Source organism: Papio anubis, chromosome 4 (genome assembly GCF_008728515.1).
Source record: "Papio anubis isolate 15944 chromosome 4, Panubis1.0, whole genome shotgun sequence".
NCBI classification, from domain to species: Eukaryota; Metazoa; Chordata; class Mammalia; order Primates; family Cercopithecidae; genus Papio; species Papio anubis.
The window spans coordinates 137,320,930-137,337,639 of record NC_044979.1 but is presented as its reverse complement, the minus strand read 5'-3'; the positions used below and the strand labels follow the sequence as shown (position 1 = coordinate 137,337,639).

Sequence of the window (16,710 nt, the reverse complement as noted above, 5' to 3'; positions counted from 1 at the left end):
AGACCCTATTTCTTTCTTTTTTTATTTATTTTATTTTTTTATTTTTTAAAGAAGAAGAAGGTTAGGCAGGATGGCTCACGTTTGTAATCCCAGAACTTTGGGAGGCCAAGGCTGGAGGATCACTTGTGCTCAGGAGTTCAAGACCAGCCTGGACAACATACGGTGACCCTGGCCCCTGCAAAAAAAATAAAAAATTCGCTGGCATGGTGGTAGATGCCTGTAGTCCCAGCTTCTCTGGAGGCTGAGGGACAGGAGTTTGTGGCATGGGTGCAGTGAGCCATGATTGCACCACTATACTCCAGCCAGGGCAACAGAGTGAGACCCTGTCTCTGTTTAAACAACAACAAATTTAATGACTGTTTTGAAAAATGTTACCTCCCTTCCCAAATGATACGGATCCTGTATCGTCCCACATTTGAATAGTCATTCTGTCATTCTGTATTGATTAAATCTTTTTAGACACTATTAAAATAACTTCTGTTATTTTAAGAGGTTGTCTTTTGACCTTTAAAACTAGTATGGTGGGGATCTCTTATTTTAATTTAAAAATAACAGATTAATTCTCATGCAAGTAATTTTGATCTAAAGGATAAAGGATTTTTTAAAATTCTGGTTTAAGGTATTCAGAACAGCCATTCTTTAGACTTTTTAGAGCTGAAGGGTTTCCCCTCTAACTTAGTTTTTCACTGGCAGAGAACATCTGGGCGTGTTCCAAATGTGGTCGAGCTACTGCATCCAAAGGTGATACTGGCATTTCGTAATCTCCTTGTTCCAATTTGTCTGGGGACAGCTAGACAGACTTTACAGATTGCCACTCTGGGCTCTGCAGGGAGACTTCATTTGCGGCAGGAGGAGCCCCCCCAGGACTGGTGAGGTAATTTGCGCTTTAAATAGCTCCTGGCCCTTGAAATAAGGACAGCATGATTTAGGGGAAAGGCCAGAACTTGATCTCTGTGGCCTTCGGCACGCTGGCCTCCCCTTGCACTGGAGGCAGTCATGAGGCCTGCGCTGCGGGACGGTTTGTCTTCGGCATCCACACACTCAGGAAAGTATGCCAGAGACCGGTGGCAGCAGCACCCGAGGGCTCAGCTCCTTCCAAAGCTAAGTCTGGGCAGTTTTTTTTTCAGGCTATATGGAACTAGGGTTTATGGAAAGGAAGGGATGTGAGGCAGCTAAGGCAGTTTCCGCTTAAAATAGAGAAGAGGATGAAACGGAGAAGAGACACTCGATAACAGGAAGATCGTTAAGAAATGTAGACATCCCCTGTAGTGAGAACCAGAAGGAAAATTATTCAGGGTATTCTTAAAAGTAATTCCTCACATTTCTGTAGCATTTTACTTTTTCAAGAAGACTTTGCTGGGCACAATGGCTGTCACCCGTAATCCCAGCACTCTGAGCGGCCAAGGTGGGAGGATCACTTGAACTAAGGGTTTTGAGACCAGCCTGGGCAACATAGTGAGACCTTGTCTCTACTAAAAATTTTAAAATGGCTGGATGCAGTGGCTCACACCTGTAATCCTAACACTTTGGGGGGCTAAGGTGGGTGGATCACTTGAGGCCAGGAGTTTAAGAGCAACCTGGCCAACAAGCAGGACCTTGTCTCTACAGAAAAACACAAAAATTAGCTAGGCATGGTGGCACACACCTGTAATCCCAGCTACTCGGGAGGCTGAGGCAGGAGAATCGCTTGAACTCTGGGTGGGGTTGCAGTGAGCCGAGATGGTGCCATTGCACTCCAGCCTGGGTGACAGAGTGAGACCAGGTCTTTTTGAAACTCTGTCTCAAAAAAAAAAAAAAAATCAGCCATGCATGGTGGCTCACACCTGTAGTCCCAGCTACTCTGGAGATTGAGGTGGGAGGGTTGCTTGAGCCCAGTAGTTTGAGGCTGCAGTGAGCTGTGATCATGCCTCTGCACTTCAGCCTGGGAAACAGAGTAAGACCATGTCTCGAAAAGAAAAAGAAAAAAGGAAGACTTTCTTATTTGTCTGATATACCTGTATATTACCTTATGAAAGAGGACAGAAATCCCCGTTTTGCAGATAAGAAAACCAAAGCCCAGAGAAATGGCGGCTTGTCCCCATGATTGCTTAGCAAATGATGAAAGTGGGAAAAGCCCAATCTTGCAGTTATTTGTGGACACATCAGAATTCAGCATGACTGACAGCAGTCTGCTAGATGACAGATAGTCAGTGCACAATGAGACACGAGGTGCCTATGTTTATTCATGCAGGAGTGTTTGCAGAAGGCCAGGGCACAGGAGGTGGTGGAGCAAAGCATCTCTTTCCTGGTTCCTTCTGCTCTGAACTCAAGTAGTGCCAACCCCCTATTCTTCCCCTCTTTTGAGTCTGGTTCACCGAGGGCACGGCTGGTAGGAGTAACGTTGTTCTCCAGTGTTAAACAGAGCATCAGTAATGTCTAGGAAAAGGTTGACTTTAAAACAATATTGGAGAATATTGGAGCATACAGCACTGGCTGATGAGTTCATTCAGAAGATGAACCGCCTGCCATAAACTAATAAGATGATTTATTTGGTTTATGTTTTGATTTAAATTATCTCTGAGTAGATGCTGCTTGAAGTAGTGACTGTAACCGGTTTTGCCAAGCATACCCCCCATTTATAATTTAAACAAAAAGTTTTTTGAGATGGAGCCTTGTTATGTTGGCCAGGCTGGTCTTGAACTCCTGGCCTCAAGCAGTCCTCCCCACCTGGTGTCTCAAAGCACTGGGATTACAGGAATGTGCCAATACACTGAACATAATGATTCAAACATAGAAAAAAAGTCTGGTAGTTCAGTTCCTCCATGCCCCAGGAGTTTAGTACAGGGGTGTCCAGTCTTTTGGTTTCCCTGGGCCACATTCCCTTGGGCCACACATAAAATACACTAACACTAATGAGAGTTGATGAGCTTAAAAAAAAAATTGCAAAAAGAAAATCACAATGTTTTAAGAAAGTTTACAAATTTGTCTTGGGCTGCACTCAAAGCCATCCTGGGCTGCATACAGCCCATGGGCCGCAGGTTGGATAAGCTTGGTTTAGTAGATCTTTTTGGATTCTAGCTCCCTACCTGTCATCTCTGTATGTCATATAATGTTATGCAGATGCTGTGGTTGATCTACACAGGGGACAGGGAGTAACCGCTTTTCTTCTCTCCTCTCTTTGCCCCATCCCCAGCCAGTTGGCATATGCTGGTAGTCCCAGCTCCTGGGTAGGCAGAGGTGGGAGAATCATCTGAGCCTGGGGAGGTTGAGGCTGCAGTGAGCTGTGATCCCGTCGCTGCACTCCAGGCTGGGTGATAGAATGAGACCCTGTCTCAAATACAATAATAATAGTAATAATGTATTTCATATGATTGACAAATAATGCAATAGTGTATGACTCTGATACTATAGAAACCAGGTAAATAAATTTAGTATTATTGGCTGAATTTTTTTATTATAAGCAGTTATTTGTTGTCATAAAAATATACAACATTGGTTGGAGATGCCACTTTAGTTTTCTAAAGGTGATTAATTTTGGGGGTGATGAGGGCAGGAGCCTTGAGAAATGGTCATCTTGGGAGAAGCATTGATTCCTGTTGCCCAGCTCAGCTCAGAGGCGCTGCGCTTGCCTCTTTCTTTTGTATTGCTCATTGTAAAGTTGTATTCAGTCAGACACTCCCACTGCCACAAATACATGTTCCCTGGGTTGCTAAAGTATCACAGCGATCAGACTCAATCCCAGGCCCCTTATTTGGACTCACTGAGGTTTAGAATTCACGTGAGTATGATCAGAAAGGCCTCCATGTTTCTCAGAAGTCAGCTTGAAGTTGACTCAGTATTTTCTCATCCAGAAGGGATGGGACTGAAGTTTACTAGACAGGGCAGGATTAGGAGGAATTTGTCAGTCTGTTTTCCTAAAAAACTGCGGAGTTAGACCATCTGTACTCACAGTCTCTCGTCTAAGGCCTAGACTTGACAATGTTTTGTGGAACACACGTGATAAGCCTGCGTCCTTTTCTGGGGAGGAAGCCGGGGTTCAGACACCATTGATCCATTGATCCAGCCGCACTTTTCCCTGCCTTGTGTGTGCTCCGCCTCCAGCCCCCTTCCCCCAGCCCACGCAACGTAATTTCCTTCTGTTCATCATGTTACTCAACAGAGCTCTGTTCTAGTGTCTCAAAGATACAGTTAACCGAGTGGACACCTTCTGTACCATAACAACTCTGTTCTTTCCTCCTGACAGGTGACAGAGCTGAATGAGCCACTGTCGAATGAGGAACGAAACCTTCTCTCTGTGGCCTACAAGAACGTTGTGGGGGCACGCCGCTCTTCCTGGAGGGTCATCAGTAGCATTGAGCAGAAGACATCTGCGGACGGCAACGAGAAGAAGATAGAGATGGTCCGTGCGTACCGGGAGAAGATAGAGAAGGAGTTGGAGGCGGTGTGCCAGGATGTGCTGAGCCTGCTGGATAACTACCTGATCAAGAATTGCAGCGAGACCCAGTATGAGAGCAAAGTGTTCTACCTGAAGATGAAAGGGGACTACTACCGCTACCTGGCCGAAGTGGCCACTGGAGAGAAAAGGGCGACGGTGGTGGAGTCCTCTGAGAAGGCCTACAGCGAAGCCCACGAGATCAGCAAAGAGCACATGCAACCCACCCACCCCATCCGATTAGGCCTGGCTCTTAACTACTCCGTCTTCTACTACGAGATCCAGAACGCCCCGGAGCAAGCGTGCCACTTGGCCAAGACCGCGTTCGACGACGCCATCGCCGAGCTCGACACCCTCAACGAGGACTCCTACAAGGACTCCACGCTCATCATGCAGCTCCTCCGCGATAACCTCACGCTCTGGACGAGCGACCAGCAGGACGACGACGGCGGCGAAGGCAACAATTAAGGCCCCAGGGGGACTGGCAGCGCACGCGGATGCTACTACTGCAGTCTTTATTTTTTTCCCATGAGTTGGGGGTCGGGTGGGGGAGGGAAAGGGAGGGATGACCTTCCCAGGGAGAAACCCACGACCTGTCCTGTCTTTGATCGCCTCTTTGACATTTTTGCCAAAATACCACTAGTGGAAAGTCAGGCTAGCTGTGCTGGTATTGGAATAGCAGCCTCACACTGGCGTCTGGACTGTTCTGTAGATTCATGCAAGTGGAGCTGTCTGTCTCTAATTTAACTTATTGCTAGGTAATAGGGTTTTCAGATGAAAAGAAAACTTAAAGAGGAATGGCCCTCATTCAGTAAGTTCTGTGGTTCCAGTAAGGATTTTTATGTACATACGCTCTCGTGTCTCGTTTTGGGTACTTTCTATCTCATCTGTCTTGGCTCTGCATGTTTTCCAGGGTGTAGCCTACAGACATGGAACAGTGTAAATCCCAGACTGACAGACTTAGAACCTGAGGTCTCATTCGTCCTTACGGTTTAGGCCTTGCCAGTTTTCCGAAGTCTCTGATTAGTTGACAGTATTAACACTAAATTGCAGTTTACAGTATTTCTACATTACAGCCATATGTAACACCAAGCCATCAATTGTGTACTTTTCCTTTGCTAGTTGTTTGGGCTTTAACATCCTTATTCAGCCTTATCCAGGTTGGTTTTGCTGTTGATTGGTCTCCTAGGCTAGATGAGGAGAATGAAAGTGACTTCAGGTTTTGGTTCATAGGTGCTCGGCAGGTGGCTGTGGGATTTTTTTTTTTTTTTCGGTCCTTCTTTCCTCTTAACGTAAATCCACCACCAAAATTATTAATCCTCTTGAGAGAAACGTGAAACGCCACAAAAATAGAGAAAATTCAGGTCTGTATGTCATGGATTGTGTTGGTATTTTCAGAGAACATCCCGCTTCCGAAGCTGCCGCAGCTCCCTCCTCAGGGATCACACTGCCGTCGCCCACTCTGCACTGGGGCATTTCCCACTGCGCCTCGTGCCGGCGGACGCAGCTGGGTGGAGAAGCTATGGGGTTGGAGAGGCGTTTGGAGAAGGTCTGTGGTGCAGTGTGTGAAAATTCAGGTGCTAGAAGCCTACTGGTAGAAAAACCCAAAAGGAAGAGCTCTATATCCTTAACCATTCTGTCCAATTTCGGGAGCCTTGGCAGTGTTTCGGTTTTTCCTCCCCGAAGACACTCCTTCCCCAAGTAATTGTTGTAGGAAGATAAAAAACTGTTACCCGATAACAAACACTGAACTATTTGACCAGAACTTTTTCCTCTCGAGATAGTTTTTCTTTTTAATGAAAAAAGCATAGAAATTGGAGATTGGCTTGTCTTGCGCAGCCAGTGCACATTTAGAATTGACGGAAACAACATTGCTATTTCCACCCATTTGTTTTCAGCAGCCTTAAGGCCCTCATTCTCATTTTGGGTGAATCTGTCTATCTGTGAACGTGGCCCGCATGTGCATTCTTTTTTTTTTTTTTTTTTTTTTTTTTTAAGTAAAGTCAGTGACAAGAGGAACTCCCGAGATGTGTGATGACACCACACTTGTTTTCTTTGTTTATTTTATTTAGGCAAGAAAAAGTGTGAGTAATTGAGGAAAAACTGACAGTTGCTTTTGCTAATACCAAAATTGAGCTTACAATTAGGAGCTGAGTATGTGTAACAGGATACAGGTGACAGTGAAGATAGAAGAACCATGATGACCACAGACTCAATGTGCTCTGTAACATTGCACAGTTTACCCAGCATGACTTTCCTTAGAAGGCCCCCTCCTCACGCTAGAGCAAAAGTCCCAGTTAACTGAAGCCTACCAGAAGAAGTAGTAGAAGAAGCTTTGCTGCTTTTGTGCCTCTTACAGGCGCCTAAAGTCATTGCCATGGGAGGAAAACGGAGTGGGGGGCGGGGTTGGTGGGGCTTTCCCTAATTTATCTTCATGTCCAGTGAGCAGTGTTGCGTTTTTCCTTGTAGCATTTGGAAATGATTTACTGGAATTACAAAACCTATTTTTCCTTTAAATTTCAGCTTTGGCTCTGGCTGCTTTTTAGAATAATGCAAGATAAAAATCACACCTGAGGGCTAAAAACGGAGAGGGAATGGGAGACTTGATATTTAAGCAGCTTTGAATGGTTTTTCTTTTCTTTATTTTTAAAGAAATGCACTTGCCTATGATACTGTCTCTCCAGTGAAATGATTACTCCTCCATTACTCTATTGATACAATATTGTGCATGCTAGTGTTGTATTTCTATACAGTAGCTTGAAATTGATTAACTTATACTGTAGGTGTTATGTATTCCTATGACAAAAAAATTAAGTCTTCAAATTTTTTAAAGGTTTTTTTTTTTTCTTTTTTTTTTTTAATTTAATTTTTCCTTTTGGGGGTAAAGTTTGCTCTACCAAATAGTGATTGTAACAAATTGATCTGTTTTGGATGTTGCTATAGTGACATGCAGTTATATATTTTGTTTTTAAAAAGGGGGGGAGCAAAAGAAACACCAGTGTTAGCTTAATCTTAATGTCTGGTGTTTGTCATGGTGAAATTATAACTATTACAGTGTCGGAGAACAACGAATATGTTCTCTGAATGAGCCTTTGTGCTTTTTGTCATGTTATGCGGTGAACTATTTTTAAGGTCTAATCAGTGATTATTTTTCCAGCTCCGTGTTTCTCTAGGGAATTATTTCACACACGGACCATCTTTAGCAGTTTCCTCAGTGATGGAATATCATGAATGTGAGTCATTATGTAGCTGTCGTACATTGAGCAAATAAACTTACAGATCTGACGCCAGTGTTCCTTAGCTTCATTGTGTCAGTTCGGCTGTCCTTTGCTTTTGAAGGTTGGATCCGATGTTGGTGTTCTCTTCCCTCCCCAGCCCAACGAATGAAGTTGGGTTGGCGGGAAAAAGGGAAAAGACAGTATATACTGGAAAGCGCCTCCAACCAGGAATCAGATTTGGGTTTGGGGACTTAAAAAACCATGGCACCAGGCCGGCGCAGTGGCAGGAGAATCGCTTGAGCCCAAGAAGTGGAAGTTGCAGTGAGCCAAGATTGCACCACTGCCTTCGAGCCTAGCGACAGAGTGAGACTCCGTCTCAAAAAAAAAAAAAAAAAAAAAAAAATTGCACCTTTTAGGGTGGGAGCAGTGGCTCACACCTGTAATCCAGCACTTTGGGAGGCCGAGGGGGGAGGATCACTTGAGGCCAGGTGTGAGACCAGCCTAGACAACATATTGATACCCTATCTCTGTTAAAAACAAAACAAAACAAAACCAATCCATTGCATCTTTTGGGCCTCCATTTTTCTCACATTAAATGAGCCTGTTCAACTGGATCTCTGAGGGCCTTTCTGGGGTACCACTGGGGAGAAATACAGACCTGAGTTTGATGGCACCCCCCAACTCTGCCTTTTTTTTAAACAACAAAACAAAACAAAAAACAGGGTCTGGCCATATTGCCTAGGTTGGGCTCGAACTCTTGGGCTCAGGTGATCCTCCCAGAATTATGGCCCCTTTTGATTTCTAGGCAAATTATTCAGACTTCTTAGCCTGGGTGGGTGTGGGTGTGGGTGTGGTTGTAGGTTTAAATAACTGGATCATAGCTTTTAATTTTTTTTTTGGGTGTGCCAATCTCACTGTCATCCAGGCTGGAGTGCAGTGGCACGATCTCAGCTCACTCCACCAGGCTCAAGCTCCAGGTTCAAGCTATTCTTGTGTCTCAGCCCTCTGAGTAGCTGGGATTACAGGACCCCACCACCATGCCCAGCTAATTTTTGTATTTTTAGTAGAGACCGGGTTTCACTGTGTTGGCCAGGCTGGTCTCAAACTCCTGACCTCAAGTGATCCGCCTGCCTTGGCCTCCCAAAGTGCTGAGATTAAAGATGTGAGCCACTGCACCCGGCCAAGCTTCTTAATTTTCTGAGACATCAATTCACATTTCAGGAATGATAACACACTGGGAATAGGCTTTTGGCATATACCCAATGAATTCACTTGTGTTGGCTCATTTGTCACCCAGAACTGGGTGACACTGCAAGTGTATGGCTGTGAAATTAGGAGTGACAGCTGTACCTGAGGTCCCGTGGGTAACTCACTGATAACCCACATCTGCCTACCGGAGTTTGGCCTGCTCAGGCCAACCTGCTTTCACACTGCTAGGAGACCATAAGAAACTAGGCTGAGCGGCAGCAACCAACTCTTCAGCACACATTGACCAAGCACTTTTATTTTATTTTATTTTTTATTTTTTATTTTATTTTATTTTGTATTTATTTATTTTGAGATGGAGTTGCACTCTTGTTGCCCAGGCTGGAGTGCAATGGCGCCGTCTTGGCTCACCGCAGCCTCCACCTCCCGGGTTCAAGCAATTCTGCCTCAGCCTCCCAAGTATCTGGGATTAGAGGCATGCGCCACCACGCCCGGCTAATTTTGTATTTTTTAGGAGAGACGGGGTTTCTCCGTGTTGGTCAGGCTGGTCTTGAACTTCTGACCTCAGGTGATCTGCCCACCTCGGCCTCCCAAAGTGCTGGGATTACAGGCATAAGCCATGGCACATGGCTGACCAAGCACTTTTAGTGTGGCAGTTACCGAGAGCAAAACCGAAATTTTTGACAAACTTTTGGCACAGATTATGGACAAGATCGGAACAGTCAAGCTTGCTCTAACGGTCACTGAAGAAGGAGGAAGGTAGATCCCCTGAAAATTGCCACTATTTCATCCTTGTTCCTTCGGCATCATGTCCCATTACAGGTGCAAGAGTAGCTTTGTTTTACTGTTTTGCAGATCTCTTGGGAGCTAAGACATGTACTCTGCTTAGGTGTCCAGTCTGTTGTGGTAAGTGTTTTCTTAAGACAGGGTCCCGCTGGGTCTCGCTCTGCCTCACAGGCTAGAGGGCAGCAGTTCTATCATAGCTCACTGAAGCCTCAAACTCCTGGGCTCACGTGATCCTGCCTCAGCCTCCCAGGGCACTAGGAGTACAGATATGAGCCACTGCACCTGGCCTGTTTTGATACGTTGTTTCACTTGAAGTATTTGAAAAAAATACAGTATCACACAAATGAGTAGTTGGAAAGGGGTGAACCTAAACAGTTGAAGTTGAATGGCAGAAGCAGAGTAAGGTTAAGAAAGTTCTCATTAGGTGGGTGCGGTGGCTCACGCCTGTGAACTTGGGGAGGCTGAGGTGGGCGGACTGCTTGAGCCCAGGAGTTCAAGACCAGCCTGGCTAACATGGTGAAACCCTGTCTCTACTAAAAATTTAAAACTTAGCCGGGCATGGTGGCACGGGTCTTTTATCCCAGCTACTTGGGAGGCTGAGGCAGGAGAATCGCATGAACCCGGAGATAGATTGTAGTGAACCGAGATCGTGCCACTGCACTCCAGCCCTGGGCAACAGAGCAAGACTCCATCTCAAAAACAAACAAAAACTGATACTTTGTCTGTAAGGTGATTAAAAATAACAGTGTGAAACATCAGAGGTCTCCATTCCAAGAACTTCAGGTCAGGGGTAGAGTGGAGAGGCCATAAATGAGGTAATTCAGTGGGACCTTATAGTACAGCAAAGCATGAAAGCAGTTTTCCTCCACTCTATTTATGTGTGTTGACCACATGCATTGGCCTCCGCTCTGGTCAGCTGAAACTGCATGTTGATTCACTGGGTGATTTGAGTGACTAAGAATGGCACCTCCCTCCTGGGTGCACAGTTCCCAAAGCCAGCTTGGAGAAACAACCTTCTGAGCGCTAGCTGGGTAATCCTGTTCCAGGAGTTGACAATAAGTGGTCACCAGCCTAATCAGAACATTAACATGTGGCATACCAGCTTGCTAATTAGCCCACTGGTTTGAATTTTCCAACTCTGATGTGGATACATGTGGTTGAATCGGAATGGCCACAAGCTCTACCTCTCATTAACCACACAGAGCTGTGGTCAGTGAGGAGTTAGGGCAAGAGTGGCTGGATCACACTGGCAAGACAATGAGTCAAGATATCTTGGCCAGGTGCGGTGGCTCAAGCCTGTAATCCCAGCACTTTGGGAGGCCGAGACGGGCGGATCACGAGGTCAGGAGATCGAGACCATCCTGGCTAACCCGGTGAAACCCCATCTCTACTAAAAAATAAAAAACACTAGCCAGGCGAGGTGGCGGATGCCTGTAGTCCCAGCTACTCGGGAGGCTGAGGCAGGAGAATGGCGTAAACCCAGGAGGTGGAGCTTGTAGTGAGCTGAGATCCGGCCACTGCACTCCAGCCTGGGAGACAGAGCGAGATTCCGTCTCAAAAAAAAAAAGAAGACATCTCAGGTTATGTAAGGTACTCACGTGGCACTCTGTTATCCAGAGTATTGGAGAGGAAAGGCTGTAGGAATTACTTTGAGGAACACTATGACTTGGGCTTTTTTTTTCTTTTTTATTTGTTTGGAGAGACAGAATCTCGCTCTTGCACAGGCTGGAGTGCAGTGGCATGATCACAACTCACTGCAGCTTCTACCTCCTGGGCTCAACTGATCCTCCTATGTCAGCCTTCTGAGTCGCTGGGACTTATAGGTGTGCACCACCACCACACACACCTGGCTAATTTTTTGATTTTTTTGTAGAGTTGTGGTCTTGCTATACTGCCCAGGCTGGTCTTGAACTCCTGGCCTCAAGCAATCCTCCCATCTCAGCCTCCCAAAGTGCTGGGATTACAGACATGGGCCACTGCACCCAGCTGGTTTTTATTTTTTGAACTGGCAGTGCACACACGTTACAAAATACAAAAGTGTGAGGTGGCCATATGCAGTCCACGAAGCGTGACATACTTACTCTCTGGCCAGTAGTTAGCAGACCCCTGGTTTATCAGAAACTCTCCCAGCATGCCCATTACCCGATCACCCATTCACTGCCATTCTTAGAGGTAACTACTGCTGTCCATTCTTCTAAAATAGTTGAGCTTGAAATAGGATTTTTGCTGCCTTTGAGCACTGATGTGACTCTGGCCTTGTGTTTTTTTTTTAATTGAGACGGAGTCTTGCTCTGTCGCCCAGGCTGGAGTGCAGTGGCACGATCTCGGCTCACTGCAAGCTCCGCCTCCGGGTTCATGCCATTCTCCTGCCTCAGCCTCCTCAGTAGCTGGGACTACAGGCCCGCCACCGCCCGGCTAATTTTTGTATTTTTTTTTAGTAGAGGCGGGGTTTCACCGTGGTCTCGATCTCTGACCTTGTGATCCACCCGCCTCGGCCTTCCAAAGTGCTGGGATTACAGGCGTGAGCCACCGCGCCCAGCCGGCCTTGTGATTTTAAATATGGATAGTTGAAATGTGGTGGTCCCAAAACAGACATCTTGAATTAGAATATTTAATTCCATGTAAAGGGTAGGTAGGTAGGTGGTATTGGGGTGCTCAAATCCCAAACACAAAAATTGAAAAGAACGTTACAGTGATTGGCTACAGACCCACTCCTTGATATGGCAGGTACATTCCTCTGTGTGTCGTGGAACCTTGAAAGTAAGTCGCTGTTGGCATTTTACTCCCAACGTTCGTATTTCTCCTTACAAAGAGGACATTTTCGGCCAGGCGCAGTGGCTCACACCTGGAATCCCAGCACTTTGGGAGGGAGGTGGGTGGATCACCTGAGGTCAGGAGTTCGAGACCAGCCTGGTCAACATGGCGAAACCCTGTCTCTACTAAAAATACAAAAAAAATTAACTGGGTGTGGTGGCTCGTGCCTATAGTCCCAGCTACCCAGGAGGCTGAGACACGAGAATCACTTAAACCCAGGAGGCAGAGGTTGCAGTGAGCTGACATAGCGCCACTGCACTCCAACCTGGGCGATAGAATGAGACCCTGTCTCAAAAAAAAAAAAAAAAAAAAGGACATTCTCTAATATAACCACCATACTGTTACCACCCAATTAATAATTCCCTAATATCAACCCATATGCAAATTTCTCTAAATTGTCCTCAGAATGCATTTGATAGCTTTTTCTAATCCCCCTCCCGCACCAGCTAGACTCCCATTAAAATTCATTAACTGCATTTCAAGATTAGGTTTCTTTGCCTTTTTTTTTTTTTTTTTTTTTTTTTTTTTTTTTTTAAGAGACAAGGTGTCAGTTGCCCTGGTTGGAGTGCAGTCAACAGTCATAGCTCACTGCAGCCTCCAACTCATAGACGCAAACAGTCCTCCCAACTCAGTCTCCGGAGTAGCTGGGACCACAGGCCTGCACCACCACTTCCAGCTAATTTTTTTCTTTTTTTTTTTCAACATGGCCTTCCAATAAATCTATTTTTATTTTTTGTAAAGATGGGTATGCTGCCTAGGTTGTTCCTGAATTCCTGGCCTCAAGCGATCCTCTCACCCTGGCCTCCCGAAGTGTTAGAATTAATGGGCATGAGCCACTGCGCCTGGGCCTGATACTGGCTTCTTCGAGACCAGGCTACTTGCCAGTCTTAAGGCCCCACGTTCTGGGTTTGTCCAGTTGTTTGTGCTTATGTCATTTAGCTTGTTTCCTGTCCTTGTTGGGGTACTTTTTTTTGTCTTGTGTTGTTTTTTTTTTTTTTGTTTTGTTTTGTTTTGTTTTTGAGACGGAGTCTCGCTCGGTCGCCCAGGGTGGAGTGCAGTGGCCAGATCTCAGCTCACTGCTAGCTCCGCCTCCCGGGTTCACACCATTCTCCTGCCTCAGCCTCCCAAGTAGCTGGGACTACAGGCGCCCACCACCTCGCCCGGCTAGTTTTCTGTATTTTTTTGGTAGAGACGGGGTTTCACTGTGTTAGCCAGGATGGTCTCGATCTCCTGACCTCGTGATCCGCCCGTCTCGGCCTCCCAAAGTGCTGGGATTACAGGCTTGAGCCACCGCGCCCGGTCTTTTGTGTGTTTTTTTTTTTTTTGAGGTCTTGTGTAAAAACTTTGCTTTCTCCTCCATTTAACCTTCTCACTGGTTCACTTTGTGCTCTTAAGCAGCTACCAGCAGCAGAGCCTGTCACCTAAGTGGACAAGGCCAAAGCCACTGCTCTGAAAGGCCAGAGGGACTGGCCACTACCCATGGGGACCATCTTGTTTTCTGACTGGAGTCTTCTGGGCTCAGGGATTTGCCTCCTCAATCCTCTCCTGCCTCCCCTGGATGGGAAAAGTACAGCATTAGGTGCTTTATTTTTTATTTTTATTTTTTTTTTGAGACGGAGTCTCACTGTCTCCCAGGCTGGAGTGCCGTGGTTTCACCGTGTTCGCCAGGGTGGTCTCGATCTTCTGACCCCGTGATCCACCCGTCTCAGCCTCCCAAAGTGCTGGGATTACAGGCTTGAACCACCGCGCCCGGCCAGCATTAGGTGCTTTAATAAGCACTGGCTTTGACTTACATCCTCACTTGGCCAGCTGGGTCCTGGTGGTCTGCAGCTGTTCTGCCCCTATGGTGGGGAGACAGCACAGCCCATCTTATTCACTAGAGTTAACTCAGGAACCAGAAGCATGCCTGAGACGCTTCCTTCATACTGGAACTGCAATAGGGGAATCACAGTCTTGGTGTTAAATTAGTTCTTCCCACTGTGATGGGTAAATTACCCTACCACTCATTGGCTCTTAGGAGCTGATAAGATACATGAAAGTCTTTTTTTTTTTTTTTTTTTTTTCTGAGACAGAGTCTCACACTGCCTCCCGGAGATGGAGTGCAATGGCGCCATACTGGCTCACCGCAACCTCCGCCTCCCAGGTTCACGCGATGCTCCTGCCTCAGCCTCCCAAGTAGATTACAGGCACACACCACCACGCCTGGCTAATTTTTTTTGTATTTTTAGTAGAGACAGGATTTCTCTATTTTGGCCAAGCTGGTCTTGAACTCCCGACCTCGTGATTTGCCCGCCTCGGCCTCCTGAAGAGCTGGGATTACCAGGCATAAGCCACCGCACCTGGCCACATGAAAGCCTCTTTTTACTCTCTTAACCTGAAGCCAGATTTTACAGATGAGGTTTCATTGGTTGTCAGGTTTTTGTTGTTTTGAGATAGGATCTCGCTCTGTTGACCAGGCTGGAGTGCAGTGGTGCAGTCATAGCTCACTACAGCCTCCACCTCCTAGACTCAAAGCAATCCTGCCTCAGCGTCCCAATTGGCTGGGCTGTCTGGCCTGGCTAATTTAAATTTTTTTTTTTTTTTTTTTGTAGAGACTGGGTCTTACTATACTATGTTGCCCAGGCTGGTCTTGAACGCCTGGGCTTAAGCGATCCTCCTGCCTCGGTCTCCCAAAGTGTTGGTTCCAGGTGTGAGCCACCACGCCCAGCTGGGTTGTCTGTTCTTTAAAGCCAGATAGGAAACTCATTTTTTATTCCATTAGGTTTATCAAAGCAGACTGCCTTCCAAGAGACGGTATTTTTTGGTGTTATAGTTGATAAGGGGTTTTGCCTGCTAAGTTTGCCGAGTAAATCCTCGGACAAGGAATGTGGGTAGTGGGCAGACCAAGAGTGAAAAATATTCTCTTGACCTAAATCAGGAGACTACATTAGAAGCAGACAAGATAGACTCAGGAAATAAAGGCTAAAAGGTATAAAGGACAGGGCAGCTTGTAGCTGACTGCAAGCATTTTGGGGTGAGTCTTTTTTTCATGTAATCTCCCTAAATACCGTCCAAATCTCCAAAGTCAAACAAATGCCACCTCCCGCTGCTGGGGCGGGGGCAAAATGAGTAATAATCATTGCTCCCCGCGGTACGTTAGCGCTTCGATTTCTTTCGCCTAGTGGTGACAGTCAAAATGAAACTGAGTAAGTACAAAACACAGCAAAACAGCATTGGCCCCATCCCTCAGGGCCTCAATCACGCACCAGCCACAGCTGGTCTGGCCGCCCCTGCCCCATTCCTTGAGCTACAAAATGCTGCAGTGATGCTGGTTTGCAAGGCCCCGGAGCTAGGTGATGGGGATTCAGCATCCCTCCTGGCACAGGTCTGGGCCCCCTCCCTACCCCCACCTGGGGGCTCCTGCAGTAGGTCCCTTGCCTTCCCCTCCCGGCTCTGAAGCTGGCTTTCCCGGGGATCGCCTCTTCCAGACCCCGGACTGCAACAGCGCCCTCGAGCCCAGCCACCCACGGCTCCAACCCACCTGGGAGCTCCATCCTCGGCCCTATCTCTGAGCACCTCCCCTCCCCAAACGCCCAGAACCCCTGCCAAGGAAGCCTTTTGCTGCCTGCCGTCTCCCCAAGGGGCCTGCTTTGCACTGGCGAGCCGTTCGGCCCTGGCCCCGGCACGCACTGGCTCGCCTCTGTCCCCCGGGTTCCTCGACGTAAGACCGCGTACTGGGACCACGCAGAGTCCAGGGAACCCGGACTACACGGAAGCCCGGATGTGGGCCGGGCGGGGCAACGGCTTTGTTTGTAGCCCCGCCCCGGGGGCGGCCGCCTTCCCCTCGGGCATGGTAAGAGCCAATCACAGGCCAGCGTGTCCCCGCTCCGCCAATGGTCGGCCTGTTGCTAGGGCCTAGGTCTCTGCCCCAGAATCGGCCCGCTCAGCGGCCCCAGGGTTTCATTTGTTGCAGACCCGGCCTTCCATCCACTAGGGAGCTTTATCTCCCAATTTCACCCGCTCCTCTCTCCTCTGTCTTCCGCCTGCACCTTTGTTACGTGCTTGGGAGGACGAAGCCTTGGGCTCGTGGTGGGCCCTTGGTCCCACGCCTGCCCTTCTTTTCCCCATCTGAACAGTGACGTGATCGTTCGTGTCCCGGCCCGTACTGGTTTGCTATCCTTTCTTACCTACACATGTCTGCTTCTGGAAACAGCCCTGGGAGGTCTGCGTTATTCCCAGATTGCAGAAGAGGAAACTCCTGACCCCCGATGCACACAACAGCCGGGCGGTTTCTGG

The 16,710-nt window shown here is 47.3% G+C and overlaps 1 protein-coding gene across 1 annotated transcript in view; it reads left to right on the top strand.

Moving 5' to 3' along the window:
* YWHAG (tyrosine 3-monooxygenase/tryptophan 5-monooxygenase activation protein gamma) overlaps positions 1–7,696 on the top strand; it is a 38,356-nt gene extending 30,660 nt beyond the window's left edge. Inside the window, exon 2 of the mRNA XM_003895859.5 lies at positions 4,223–7,696. Coding sequence (XP_003895908.3) covers positions 4,223–4,879 — 657 coding nt within the window. The 3' untranslated portion in view covers positions 4,880–7,696. The remainder of the gene's footprint in view (positions 1–4,222) is intronic.
* Positions 7,697–16,710: the final 9,014 nt, after the last annotated feature.